The sequence below is a fragment of the Pteronotus mesoamericanus genome, unplaced genomic scaffold, assembly GCF_021234165.1.
Source record: "Pteronotus mesoamericanus isolate MK-2021 breed Mesoamerican mustached bat unplaced genomic scaffold, CSHL_Meso_final scaffold_167, whole genome shotgun sequence".
NCBI lineage: Eukaryota > Metazoa > Chordata > Mammalia > Chiroptera > Mormoopidae > Pteronotus > Pteronotus mesoamericanus.
The window spans coordinates 29,497,896-29,513,365 of NW_026555308.1; the positions used below are offsets into that span (position 1 = coordinate 29,497,896).

Below are 15,470 nucleotides of genomic sequence, written 5' to 3' on the forward strand. Positions count from 1 at the left end.
TAACCACCCCTGCTATCTCTTAAGAAGGGCTATTCAGAGAATGAAGCTTACACACACGCACACACCCACACAAAACAGCAGAATATGGAGACAAATTTAAGACTGTCCTGATGATATGGCTTACATATAGGTCCTTTCCCTAAATTTCTAGTATATAAGCCAATAAACTTTTTTCCATTTAGCTTTTTAGGGCTTTCTGTCACTTGCTAGTCCTAATATGCAGAGGTTTCACATATAATTAGTTTTATCTACCTGTCCTTTTTTTAATTTTATTTTTTACTGAATTTATTGGGGTGACAATGGTTAATAAAATTATATAGGTTTCAGGTATACAGTTCCACAAGACATCATCTGTACATTTTTTGTGTGTGTTTACCACCCCAAGTCAAATCTCCTTCCTCTATCCTTTAACTCTCTGTTGTCAATGATAATTTTGGTAACTCCTGAAGGCCTGTCTGCGTTATAAGAAGCTTACAATGATAAAAAACATTAATATATAAATGTTGACTTATTGGCCCCACACTGACTTAGAAAAAAAAGAATGCAAAATTGGTAATGTATCAAGATACGAAGTCTCCCAGCCCGTAGACATGCACTTACAAAAAGACACAGGAAAAAAATGACATTTTATTAGATCTCAGTTAACAAAATATCCCTGCCTAGTGAGAAACTGTACATATGAAATCATTACAGTCAGTAGAATGGGAGTAAACAGAAAAAGTAGTGCTGTGAGAAGTTTTAATTTTAAGGGAATGCAACATAAACAGGATTTTTCTCATTCATTCTTTTCTCATGGCACAAAATATCCATTCTCACTTAGATTTAGAGTTTATAAAAAACATACCTGTATTAGTTTCCTACAGCACTATAATTACCACATACGTGTGGCTCAAAACAACAAAAATGTATTTTCTCACTGTTCTGGGGACCAGAAATCTGAGGTCAGTTTCACTAGGTTGAATCAAGGTGGGGGCAGCATAACACTCCCTCTGGCATTACTAAGAGCAAATCTAGAAGCTTCTTTCAGTGGCTACCAGCATTCCTTGGCTTATGGATACATCACTCCCATCTCTGCATCCTTAGCCACTTTGTCTTCTTCTTTTCTGCGTATGTAAAATGTCCCTCTGCCTCTCATTTACAAGGACATTTGTGATTATACAGGGTACAGCACAAATAATGCCTCTTTTTTATTACAATATATTTTATTACAAAATCATAAGCATGTAATTCTGCAACATAACAGTATCACATTCAAGCACACCATCTGACATTTTAGGTGAAATGTTCAAACTGCTGTCCATCTTGTGCAAGACATTCAAATACCCTACCAACCACACTCATGTAAGCCTGCCTTCTGCTAAACCCTGTATTTAGGGGCCACTCCAATAATCCAGAATAATCTCCCATCTCAAGATCCTTAATTTACTAGTACCTGCAAAGACTCTGCTCTAAGGTGTTATTTGCAGGTTCCAGGGATTATTATACAGATACCTTTTATGGGACCATTTTTTCAGCATGTAATAATTTCATAAGTCATTTCAATAACTATATATCTTAAAAGGTTTAATTTGAAACTGTAAAATACATATGGAGAATATAAGAGAATATAAGAAGTTATGCACTATAAGATACTATAAGAGACTAAAAGATGCATAACTTCTTATATTCTCTTATATTCTCCATATGCATCTTATAGTCTCAAATAAAAATTTTTCACTAAGTTCTCTACTCATATTAATACCGACACAAAAGCTCCAAAAAGGTCCCATTTAAAACAAAGAGGGAACATTAAGATTCTGGTAAGAAAATATCTAGTAAGTATAGCTTTAAGAAGTGATTCACTTTAACTAAATTTAAATACTATTCTTTGAAACCAAGAGTTATTATGACAATCCATTTTATTACAAATTTAAAAATTAATATAAAACTTTACCTCCAGATCCTAACTGCTTATAGAATCTATATTCCAAATGTAGCTGTGGTGCTCTGGATTTCATGGGTTCCTAATTAAAAAACAAACAACAACAAGTTATTAAAAGATCATTAGGCCCCAATTCCAAATGCTATAAATCTTGGTGTCAGCTCCTATATAATCTAATATTTTACTAGGCATCTTTGACTCTCTAAGGTTAGATCAACTGTACATTTATTTCAATGTAAAATAAATTAATGTCATAAATGTACACAAGTTTAAGTGGCTATCAAGTCAAGAATTAAAGAAATTTTTATGTTTGACTCTGACCCTGTGAGAAAAATCTACTCCAAACATTCATGATGAGGGAAATGGTGACCCTTACTCTGTTTCTCTTTTTCCCAAGAATTCACCTCTGAACTGTGTATTTATTATGTAAAAGTTCTAAGCTAAAGTGAAGTCACAGAAAAGTAAAAGAGAAGAAATATGAAGATGATGAAAATTTTGACAGTAACAATTTTTTTTTTAATTTTAGTTGGGATATAAAAAACAATTCATAAGCATTAGGTCCAAGGGCTTTTGTTAAGTGTATATACCCCAACTGTCACCTCAGAAAACCTTTAGAACATTTTCATCATCCTTCCCTCAGAGGTAATTACTTTTTGAATTATCACCTTCAGATTAGTTTTGTCTGTATTGTATTTCATATAAATGACATTATACAGTATATGTTTTATATGTCATGTCTGGCTTTTTTCATTAACATAATGTTTTTGAGTTTGACATATAGATACACATACACAGAGACAACATAAACAGAAAAAACAAAAATTATAGATATAAGAAATAAATATTAAATGTGTGCAAATATCTGTATGAAACAGTAAACTATAAAAGGGTAACAGGAAATTCGAACAAGATCCAACAGAAAAGTATGACAAGGTAAGAAAATTTAAACAAAATCAAGAGGACTTAAAGAAATTTAAAAAACAAACCAATAACCAAAATTTAAAACTCAGTTTGCCAGCAGATTAGCACAAAAGAAGAGAAAATTTGGACACTAGAAGATAGACAGAAAAATGTCTACAAAATTAGAAAATTATGTAGAATGCATCAATATAGGTAATACAAAATGTATTATGAAGAAAGAAAAAAGGGAAATATAGAAAAAAAGATTAGTGATCGCCTGAGAAGGTCTAACATGCATTTGATAAAAGTCTCAGGAGGAAAGGAGGCAGAAAAGTGAGCAGAAACAAAAGATGAAAAATAATAGCTATAAATATTCAAGAATTAATGAAAGGAAAGCCACAGACTTATGAAGAATGTGAATCCCAAACAGAATAACTAAAAAAATATTCATACCAACATATATCATAATAAAACCATGACCAACAAAAGAAACTTCAGGCAAGGAACTAGTAAAATCTCACTGGAAAAACTGTAATCATAAAGATTATTATTAAAGAAAATAATCAGCTTAGTTCTTAGGAGGCAGCACAGCGAGTAGTTAAAAGCACAGACAACGAAACAAATTGTTCAGAGTTTGAATCCAAAATCTGCTATATTTATTAACAGTGTGACTTTGGCAAATTACTTAACCTTTCTATACTTTTCAATATCCTCAACTATAAAAGAGGTAAATGTTATCTTTTCCACATATGTTTATATATTACATAATACATATTAAATAATATATAAATACATATATAATAAATAGTTACAGTAATGATATGGCATGAAGATAAACTAAAAAGATATACCCGAGTATATCTCATATATAAACATATAAATGATTTAAAACAGTACCACATAGTGAGTGCTATATTAACTATAACTCTTCAGTTAACAACATGAAAGTACAAAACTGTAAGACGTAATAAAAGATGCCCACTTATGTAATCACAAATGAAATCAAATACATAACTTATTCAATCACTAATATACCCAAAGTTAATACAGAAACCAGATGTAACTTAATTAAGTTAATTTAACTTGATTCCAATACTTTACTAGCAGGAAAACTTTATTATACCACTATATAACACAAGTCAACTCACCACATGATAACATTTTCATTATTCATAAAATATAGTTTATTATATAGGTGCAAACAAGATATGAGAGTGGTGGCTGAGGTCAAATTAAAAAACCACCCTGGCACAAATTATAAATCTGCACTAGGGTAACATTAAATAAATGCAAAATCCTTTATAAGAGATAGCAAAGCTGAAAGTAGTAACTGAAATCTGCTCTGTAAACACCATTATCAAACAATGCCTTTATTTGTACCAAAAATCAGCCAGCACTGAAGGTATACAGATATAACATTTTCAACTGACTACTTTTAAGGCAGGTTGTGAACAAAACTTAGTAAACTAAGTACCAAACTGTGATCCAACCATTTGTGTGAAAAATCTTCCATCCTGCCAATATATTTTTGGATGAATTTCAGGCAAACATGACTCTATACCTCAATTCAACCTTAAAATATTAGACACAGATACAAATATTTTCCAGTCCTCCCAAAGAACAATGTATAACCACAATTATTATATGTAGTGCTGATCGCTGTGCTTTAAAAAGGCAAACAGAGGAAGAATGTTAAAAAAGGAGAGAGAAATAATTAAGGGGATATGCTATAGCAGGAATAGCAACTAAAAAGATATGTGTATACATAATAAGGATGAAAAATGACATAATAAATGTTTACTAAGGCATCAATGGTGTCAACAGGATAAGTAAGTTCCAAATCTGAAAATCACAGGACCTAAGGGGAACCACTTAATGACTGAAATAGACAAGGAAAGGTCAGCCCCGTGCAGTGACTCCTGTTTTGACACAATGGTTTATTTGCCTTAACATATCAGTAAAATATCATTCACATGCTCCAGTGAGTAGGTCTGCTCACTACAGGCTGTTTCATCGATAACACAGTATATGGTTGTTACCACACTTCTGTTTTTCTTCTATTTTCTTCTCTTTTTTCTATTTTTATTCTTTTTTTCCTATTTTTTTATTACTTAACTATTTTTATTGTTATTCTATTGCGGTTGTCCCAAGTTTTCCCCCTTTGCCTTCCTCCTCCCATCCCACCCCTGCTTCCACAGTAGATTCCCACAGCACTGTCCATGTCCATTGGGTTATTCATACGTGTTCCTTGTCTAGTCCCTTTCTCCTTATTTCCACCACTATCTCCCCCCTCCACCACCTACCCTCTGGTTACTTTCAGTCTGCTCTGTGTTTCCATGTCTGTGGTTCTACTTTGTTCACTAGTTTATTTTGTTCATTAGATTCCTCTCAGAGGTGATATCAAATGGCATTTGTCTTTCACTGACTGGCTTATTTCACTAGGCATAATACTCTCCAATTCCATCCATTCTGTCACAAAAGGTAGGAGTCCCTTCTTTCTTTCTGCTGCATACTATTCCACTGTGTAAATGAACCAAGGTTTTTTGATCCACTCATTTACTGATGAGCATTTAAGCTGGTTCCAGCACCTGGTTATTGTAAATAGCACTGCTATTAACATAGGGGTGCCTAAGTTCTTTTGAATTGATGATCAGGATTGTTAGGGTTTATTTCCAGCGGTGGAATCGCTGGGTCGAAAAGCAGTTCCATTTTTAGTTTTTTAAGAAAATTCCATACTGTTTTCGCCAGTGGGTACACCAGTCTGCATTCCAACCAACAGTGCACTGTGATTCCCTTTTCTCCACATCCTCACCAGCACTTATTCATTGATTTACTAATGATGACCATTCTGACAAGTGTAAAGTAATTATCTTATTGTAGTTTTAATTTGCACCTCTCTGATAGCTGGTGATGCTGAGCATCTTTTCATATGTCTATGGGTCACCTATATGATCTCCTTGGAGAAGCGTCTATTCAGGTCCTTTGCTTATTTCTTAATTGGACTGTTTGTCTTCCTGGTGTTGAGTCATATGAGTTCTTCACATACTTTGGAAATCAAATCCTTGTCCAATGTTTCATTGGCAAATATGTTCTCCATGTGGTCAGTTTCCTTTTCATTTTGATGATGGTTTCTTTAGCCTTGCAGAAGCTTTTTAGTTTGATGTGGTCCTGTTTATTTTTTTCCTTGTTTCCCTTGTCCTAAGTGATGTATGGGCAAAAATATTGCAACAAGGGATACCTGAAATTTCCCTATGTTTTCCTCTAGAATATTTGGTGTCACAACTCATATTTAAGTATTTTATCCATTTTGAGTTTATTCTGGTGTATGATGTAAGATGGTGGTCTAGTTTCAGTTTTTTGCATATACCAGTCCACATCTCCTAACATTTATTGAAGAGGCTATCTTTACTCCATTATACGCTCATGCCCCCTTTGTCAAATAAACCCGAGTTTATTTGGGTTTATTTCTGGATTATGGATTCTGTTCCACTGAGCTATGTGTCTGTTTTTTATGCCAGTACCAAAATGTTTTTACGTCAGTACCAAACTGTTTTGATTACAGTGGCCTTGTATATAGTTTGATATTGGGTATTGTGCCCTCTACTTTGCTGTTCTTTCTCAAGATTGCTGAGGCTATTCAGAGTCTTTTTTTGGTTCCATACAAATTTTTGAAATTTTTCTAGATATGTGAAATATGCCATTGGTATTTTGACAGGAATTGCACTGGACCTATAGATTGCTTTGGGTAGTGTGGAAATTTTAATGTTAATTCTTCCAATGCATGAACACTGTATATGCTTCCATTTATTTGTATCTTCCTTAATGTCTTTCCACAGTGTTCCACAGGTTTCTGAGTACAGGTCTTTCACCTCCTTGATTAAATTTATTCCTAGGTATTTTATTTTTCTCATTGCTATAGTAAATGGGATTTTTTCCCCTAGTTTCTCTTTTTGATATTTCATTGTTAGTGTACAAAAATGACATCAATGTCTGAATATTGACTTTGTATCCCACTATTCTGCCAAATTCACTCATTGCATTGAGTAGATTTTTGGTGGAGACTATACAGCTTTCTATGTACACTATCATGTCCTCTGCAAATGACAGTTTTACTTCCTCTTTTCCAATTTGAATGTCTTTTATTTATTTTTCTTGTCTAACTGCTGTGGCTAGAACTTCCAGTGCTATGTTGAATAAGAGTAGTAAAAGCAGACACCCTTATCTTGTTCCTGATCTTAAGGGGAAAGCTTTTAGTTTTTGCCTGCTGAGTATAATGTTGGCTGTAGGTTTCTCGTGTGTGGCTTTTATTATGTTGAGTTATGCTCCCTCCATTCCCACTTTGCTGAGTGTTTTTATCATAAATGGGTACTGGATTTTATCAAATGCTTTTTCCGCACCTATTGATATGATTATGTAATTTCTGTCCATTTTGTTTATATGATGTATTACATTTACTGATTTGCAAATATTATACCATCCTTACATCCCTGGGATGAATCCCACTTGCTCATGGTATATAACCTTTTTAATATATTTCTGAATCTGGACTGCCAATATTTTGTTGAGGATTTTGGCATCTATGTTCCTCAGAGATATTGACTCGTAGTTTCTTTCCTTGTTGTGTCTTTACCTGATTTGGGAGTTAGGATGATGCTGGCCCTGTAAAAAGAGTTTGGGAGTCTTCCCTCTTGAATTTTTGGGAATAATATGAGAAGGACAGGAGTTAGTTCATCCTTAAATGTTTGGTAAAATTCACCTATGAAGCCATCTATTCCTGGGTTTTTGTGTGCCAGGAGTATTTTTGATTACTTCTTCAATTCCACTACTTGTTATAGGTCTATTCAGGCTTTCTGCTTCTTGATTCAGTTTTGGAAGATTGTATGTTTCTAGAAATTTGTCCATTTCACCCAGGTTGTCCAATTTCTTGGCATATAGTTGTTCATAGTAATTTCTTACAATTCTATTTCTGTGGTATCAGTTGTAACTTCTAGTCTTTCATTTTTATTTATTTGGGTCCTCTCTTTTTTCTTGATGAGACTGGTTTAAGGTTTGTCAAATTTGTTTATCTTTTCAAAGAACCAGCTCCTGGGTTTATTGATCCTTTGTATTGTTCTTTTATAGTCTCTATGTCATTTAATTCTGCCCTGATCTTGATTATTTTCTTCTTCCTATTCGCTGTAGGTTTTGTTTGTTGTTGTTCCTCTAGTTCTTTCAGATGTAGGCTTAGGTTGTTTATTTGAGATTTCTCCATTTTCTCTCGGTAGGCCTGTATTGCTATGAACTTACCTCTCAGGACTGCCTTCACTGTGTCCCAAAGGTTTGGGGTTGTTGTGTGTTCATTTTTATTTTTTTCCAGATACTTTTTGTTTCCTTCCTTGATCTTATTGTTAACTCATTCTTTATTTAATAAAATGTTATTCAGTCTCCATATATTTGAATGTTTTGAGTTTTTTTTTCCTTGAGGTTGGTTTCTAGTTTCAATCCATTGTGATCTGAGCACATGTTTGGTATGATTTCAATTTTTTTTTTTTAATTTGTTGAGGTCTGTTTTATGTCCCACCATGTGGTCTATCTTTGAAAATGTCCATGTGCATTTGAAAAGAATGTGTATTTTGCTTCTTAGGGTGAAAGGTTCAGTATATATCAATTAAGTATATTGCATCTACAGTGTTGTTCAGCACCATATATCCTTGTTGATTCTTTGTTCAGAAGATCTATCCACTGTTGACAGTGAAGTGCTGAAATCCCCTACGATGACTGCATTGTTGTCAGTATCTTTCTTGAAGTTCTCCAAGATTTCCTTTATATATACAAATGCTCCTATGTTGGGTGCATGTATAAGGATTATATCCTCTTTTGGACTATTCCCTTAAGTATTATGTAGTGACCTTCTTTTTCTCTTTTAAGGCTTTTGTTTTGAAGTCTGTTCTGTCTAAGTATTGTTACCCCAGCTTTCTTTTTGTGTCCATTTTCTTGGGATATTTTTTACTCCATCCCTTCATTTTCTGCCTGAGTAGATCTTTTATTCTGAGGTGGGTATCTTGTAGACAGCATATATGTGGGTTGTGTTTTCTTATCCATTCAGTAACCATATGTCTTTTGATTAGAGAATTGAACCCATTTACATTTGAGGTTATTACTGATAGGTACTTATTCGTTGCCATTTTTTCCATACTTGTGTTTCTCTCTCATGCTCTCTCTGTTCTCCTTTTTATAGCAGTCCCTTAAGCAACTCTTGCAATGCTGAGTTTGTGGAGATGTACTCTTTTAGCCTTCTTTTGCTTGGTAAACCCTTATTTCACCTTCCATTTTAACTGAGAGCCTTGCTGGATATAGTCTTGGTTATAGGTCTTTGCTTTTCATTACCTGGAATATTTTGTACCAATCCCTACTGGCTTGTAGTGTTTCTGTTGAGAAAACAGCTGATAGCCTTACTGGAGCTCCCTTGTATGTTACTAGCTGTTTCTCCCTTGCTGCCTTTAAGATTTTCTTTGTCTTTAAAATTTGCCATTTTATATGATGTGTCTTGTAGTAGGCCTCTTTGGGTTCCTCTTGATTTGCACCCTCTGTGCTTCCTGAACTTGCAGGAGTTTCTACATCACCAAGTTAGGGAAGTTTTCTATCATTAATTTTTCAAACAGGTTTCTTAACCCTTGCTCCTTTTTTTCTCTTTCTGATATTCCCATGATGCAAATGTTGTTATATTTCATGTTGTCCTGAAGCTCCCTTAAACTATCCTCATTCTTTTAGAATCTTTTTTCTTTTGTTGCTCTGAGTATTACTTTCTCTATTGTTTTCCAGCTCACTGATTTTGTCCTGTGCTTCATCTAGCTTGCTTTTAATTCCTTGTAGTGTATTTTTCATTTCAGATACTGTATTCTTCATTTCCTCCTGGTTCTTATTCATAATTTCTATGTCCTTTTTCATGCTGCTGTAGTTCTTGCTAAGTTCCTTGAGCATCCTTATAACAATTATTTTGAATTCTATGTCTGAGAGATTCCTTGCCTCAATTTCATTTAGCTCTTTTCCAGGATATTCCTCCTTTCCTTTCGATTGGGGATTACTTCTTTGTCTCCCCATCTTAGGTGACCCCTTTTTGACTGTTTGTACATGTCAGATTGCTCTGCTTTGCTTGCCTGTCTTCCTGGGGTAGACTTCTATAGTAGGAGTTCTGTGGGATTGTGTGGTACATCCTCTTTGATCTCCTGATCTGGTTGCTCTAGGGTTGCCCTTTATTCAGTTTATGTGGGCTATCTTGTTGTACTCTAGCTTTGATTATTGATGATTCATTCATTTGTGAGTTCTCCCCTCCAGCTGGCTGACTGTGACTCACAACCCCCGCCACGTCTTGTATACTGTTGTACACATGCTGGCAAAACAAAGCAAAACTACCCAGAAAACCAAATCTGTTCCAGCAGAAATAGCCCCCTACCAGATCAGCAATATTAATAGCAATTAAGCAAAGACTAACAGTGGAGAGAAATTAAATATAAGTTAGGAAAAAGGGAATATGAGATGACCAAAAGAGAGAAAATGATTTTGAGTGGGAAGAAAGAAGAAATAGTAAGAGTAGGGAATAGAAACAAGGTGAAGAAAGGAAGAAAATAAAATTTAAAACCTAAGTAAAACAGCAAAGGGCAATGGCAAAATGGAATAAGAAAAGGGAAGAGTAATATGTGAGGTTTGAAATAAATTAAAAATGTAGTGAACCCAATGGAGCAAAATTACAAACACACACACACACACACACACACACACACACACACTCTCTCACACACACCAGGAAGAGCTGAGCAAAGATGAATAAAAGTGGAGAAGAATAAGAAACACAAAAGAGTACATGAGATGCCTACAGTAAAGAAAAAATGATTTTGAAATGAAAGAGGGAGGAGAAATAATAAGAGTAAGGAATAGAATCCAAGCTAAGAAAGGGAAAAAATAAAATTCCAAACTCAAATAATCAAGGGCAGGAAGAAAGCAAAATGGAATAAGACAGGGGAAGAATATGTTATGAGAACTGAAATACAAAAAAATATAGTGAACAAATAGGAATACAGTTGAAAAGAATAGCAATGGCCATTAATATCCAGGTCAAACAAGCCACACCTTATAAAAGTGGAAAGAAAATAAGAAAATTATAAGTAGGGGAAAAAGAATGTGATCTGAGTAAAGGAAGGTAGAATGATATTGAGAGGATAGAGTGAGGAGAAATAGTAAGGAATAGGAAAGAGGCGTAGCAAGGGTGAAAATGAAATTTACACTGAAAATAAGAAAGTTCAGTAAGAAGGCAAAATGGAGTAAGACAAGGAGAGGGTGCAAAGTGAGATTTGAAATAAAAGTAAAATAAAATAAAAATCTAAATAAAAAGAATAAAAAATAAAAGACAATAGTGAATTAGTTGGAATACAACTGTAGCAAAAGAATAAATATTAAAAGGCTATGCAAAAGGAAAAAATAACACAAATTCTGAAGAGTAACAAGGTGGAATTCATCTCAGCAGAGTTTGGTGTTTGCCTTCTGTCTTCTCTTACTGGATCTGTCTCTGACTTTTTATCAGCTCAAGATCCTAGAGTGTGATCCTCCAACTTCCGGCAGCACTGCCTACATCCCCTTCACCTGCCTCTAGAGGCGGCTTCTGTTGCAATCTGGAGAGTGGGATCCCTGGGAAGCACTGTTCCGTCTTCTGGGAAAATTGTGGGTGCTTTTCCTGCCCATGCACCACCTGTCTTCGTCTGCTCCAGCTTATTTCCAGTAATGTAAAGTTTCTGATGAATTAGCTCTCTGTTTCAAGGGAGAGGCCAATCTGTGTAAGAGGGTCAGCTCTTTCCTACTTGGTGCTAATGGAAGCTCTGTGTGTCAGCTGAGGCTGGAGAGGATGCTGATTTCTGATCTCCCTGCTTTGCTGGCCTCAGTGGAATAGGGCCTTAGGAACGAGTATCTTTTGTTTTCCTAAGCAGTTCAAAATGGGACCTTTAGGTGTTTCTCTTTATGTCTTTCTCTTGCAGATATGCACCCTGCAGAGGATTCTTGAGCCTCTCTCCTGCCTGTTCTGCAAGAGGTAGGGGCTAGGTGCATCCTTCCCTTGCCAGAGGATCAATCTCCACTGAGATAGATCTCAGTGTAAATAATGGGGAAGGGGGCTCTCTCTGGCTCTAAATATCAGGCACTCCACTCCCACCTATCCAGTTCCCAGCCCACTGCCTTCACAGCAGACCCAGATCCAAACTCTCCACTCTGCACAGCCTCTGGGCTGCTAGCCATACCAGAATAGGTCTAAGAAATCCCTTGCTATGCACCTTTCTGATTTCTCTGCCCAGCTGCACTCAGTGGGCTCAATTCACACCCTCAGTGCTTTCCCCCTGCTGCACACAAGGCCCAGCACACCTCAACTCCCCTTTAAAAAGTCTCTCTGGGCATTCCCACTTGCAGCACCAAGTCACTGTTCCACTTTCTGTACACACCACCTCTCTAAAAAGCCAAAAATCTCTCACTGTCATGGCTGGCTACAGCCTGCCTCCTCCACCTGACCTAGGGACAGAGAGAATCCCTCTCTCTCTGGCACTCTCCCAGTTGGCGTTTGCCACTGAAGCTATGTGCATGCTGCTCACAGTATGTGTGTGTAGTCAGCATCTCCTGGACTTTGTGTATTCAAGTCACTCCTGGCCCAGGTCTGGGGGTGCTCTGCTCTGGGAGGGGAGGGAGCAGCAAAGCTGCGATTTCTGTCCACGCTGGCAATGTGTAGGATGGCGCCCACATGGCACAGGTGCCCCTTCACCCTATATAACCTCCTTACCACCTGTTGTGAGACATCTTCTGTAGTCCTTGGCTTCCAAACTTCATATTAGTTAAGATTCTGTTGCATGTTCAGTTTATTTTTTGGAATGTCAGCCAAGTATCCATGTTGGGGGCAAGGGCAAATGGACTCAGCTTCCACCTACTTAATCACCATCTTCTCAGTCTCCCATGCTTCTATTCTTGTGTGCCACCCCCATTCCTAACACCATACAATATCTAGATTCTAGACAACTGGCATAGACCATGGAAAAAGGAAGAATCCCAAAGAAACAAAAGCCAGTAATGCCCATTCAAACACTGTCCAGTACCTGCCTTCTGAGCCTCCCCACTGTGGTTCATACAAACTAACTCCTCTTGTCCTGATTTCATGTTCATGAAGGAAGCTTGTCAATCTAACTGGGCTTTCTATGTAAATCAGCCTACAGAAAAATAACATTATTTAAACTGATTTAGGCATTCTGAACCTGTAATAGTAAAAAACTTCATTATAAAATTAGAAATTAACTCTTCCTAAATTTTCTGAGAACTTGACTGATTTTGTGAATTGATTGAATTTACCTCTGATTAACAGTGACAATCCTAATGAGATGACTAACCAGAGTTTTTGACATAAAGCCAAGGACCAGACCTTAAAACAAAGATGAACTCCTCTAGATAAAGTCCAGTCCAAATCCACATGTCAGCCAGCCAGTCTTTGTGGCACCACAACCCTACTGTACATCTTATTTCTCAGTGAAAATAAACATTTGTTGCAGTGAAACTTGGTCTATACTCACAAATATGCTCAAAATTAGGTGGTACAGTTTCAAGCTTATCCCAAAAGGTTTTCTATTTCTCCCACTTGCTTTTTCCTCTAATCATCTCTCTTTATGTATTAATCTCATATTACCTTAATACAGTGGTTATCTTGGCAGGGACAAGATTGACAATGGCAGGCAGACTGGAAAAACCAAGCCACACTTTAACCTCTTGGAAACCTGGCTGGCAAACCAGATAGAAAAGATGTGCCGAAGAAAGTTATATCTTATAAAAATTCCCAGATCCCAACTCTTCCAAAAAAGAGAGATGCCTTAGAGCTGTCATACCAGGCACATTTAGTACCACAAGACAGTCCCATGGGAGTTTGCTTTTCCTTGCTATCCTCCACCCATACCAAGTATTTCTGAATCCCTGAAGGTCAAGCAATAGTCAGCTTTACCATATATAAAATATCAATACAAGAGGAGATTTCAGAAGATACCTGGAAATAGTTTCAAAGAATATAATCCTAAATACAAAGGGCACTTTTGTTCAAATGCTTGAATCAGAAAGAGAAATCATGCTAATTTTTTACCTAATTAAAAATGGCTATATGCCAGCTTCCTTAAATTAAAAATAGTGTCAAAATTCAAAAATTCAATTCTATAATGCCGTCAAAGTAAAGGGGTTGAGTTTTCATGGCACAGGAATATACAAACATCCTAAACATTCCCATATTCTTTAGAAGCCTGATGACACTAGGAGATTAATAACTGAAGATTAGTTTTGTATATCACTTTCCCAATAAACACTCGTTATAAATGATGTGAAATTTTAAAAAGTAAAGTTTAAGTTAATCATTAAAGAAATAACAAGGAATTAAGAAAAAATAAGGTACATGAACTTACCAGTTTAATTGCCACATATTCATTTGTATATAAATTTTTCCCTTAAAAAAAGAAAGAAAAAATGTCAGATTCTACCAGTAACTAATTTTTAAAGGTATATTATATAAAACTGTTCTCTAGGTGAAAAAAGTAAAGAGCACATAGTACATTTAGAGAAAGCATAGGTTGCTTCCAACTACTTAACAAAAACCTCAATGATGAGGAAATACTAATCAGTTCAATGACATATTTAGTGTTTCACCTGGACTCAGAATAGAAAGTGATATTAATAAATATAGCAGCCCACTTACAAAAATAGAAAGCTTCTTATTTTGTTGAAATATTGTACACAACTCATAAAGTAATCAAGAGTCAAACACATGCTAAACTAAATTTCAAAACCAGAACTCCTATATAAAAACAGAAATATAAATTCCTCTCCCAATTACCATCTCATTTTAAAACTATTATTACAGGATGTGATCTTATTGGGATTCATATGTAATCCAGTAAATAGAATAAATACATGGAAAAATCAGTAATAAATTAAAAATAAAATAAAATAGTACTATTCAATTATTAGCTCTGGTAAACTAGCTAACCACTTTGCAGGAAAAAAGTTATTAGCACCTCAATGTATAAACAAATTAAATTCCAAATATTTTGAGTTATATACAAGGCACAAAACAAGAATATTTTTATTATTTTTAAATTTATTTTTCAACTACAATCGACAGACAATATTATATTAGTTCCAGTTGTACAACACAGTTGATTGCACATTTATATACCTTAGAAAGTTATCCTCCCATAAGCCTAGTACCTTCTGACACCATGCATAGGTATTATAACATTCACAGCTAATTCCCTATGCTATGATTTATAGCCCTATTACTATTTTTATAACTACCAATTTATACTTCTTAATCCCTTCACTTTTTTCCCACCCATCCCCCAACCCCACTTCCCAATCTGGAACCATCAATTTGTTCTCTGTATCTATGAGTTTGTTTCTGTTTTCTTTGTTCACTTGTTTTCTAGATACCACATATAAGTAAAATCATATGGTATTTGTCTTTCTCTGACTTATTTCACTTAGAATAATAACTTCTATGTCCATCCATATCATTGCAAATGGCAAGTTTTCATTCTTTTTTATGGCTGAGCAATAATCCATAGTACATATATGTACCACATCTTCTTTATCTGTTCTTCAATCAGTGAACACT

The 15,470-nt window shown here is 35.4% G+C and overlaps 1 protein-coding gene across 9 annotated transcripts in view; it reads right to left on the bottom strand.

Moving 5' to 3' along the window:
* The window catches only part of CSNK1G3 (casein kinase 1 gamma 3), a 110,435-nt gene that overhangs the window by 59,690 nt on the left and 35,275 nt on the right, over positions 1-15,470 (bottom strand). For all 9 annotated transcript variants that reach the window (XM_054589890.1, XM_054589897.1, XM_054589895.1 and 6 more), the window contains exons 3-4: positions 14,263-14,303; positions 1,934-2,003 (exon numbers count right to left, since the gene is read on the bottom strand). In XM_054589890.1, the coding sequence (XP_054445865.1) occupies positions 1,934-2,003; positions 14,263-14,303 (111 nt within the window). The remainder of the gene's footprint in view (positions 1-1,933; positions 2,004-14,262; positions 14,304-15,470) is intronic.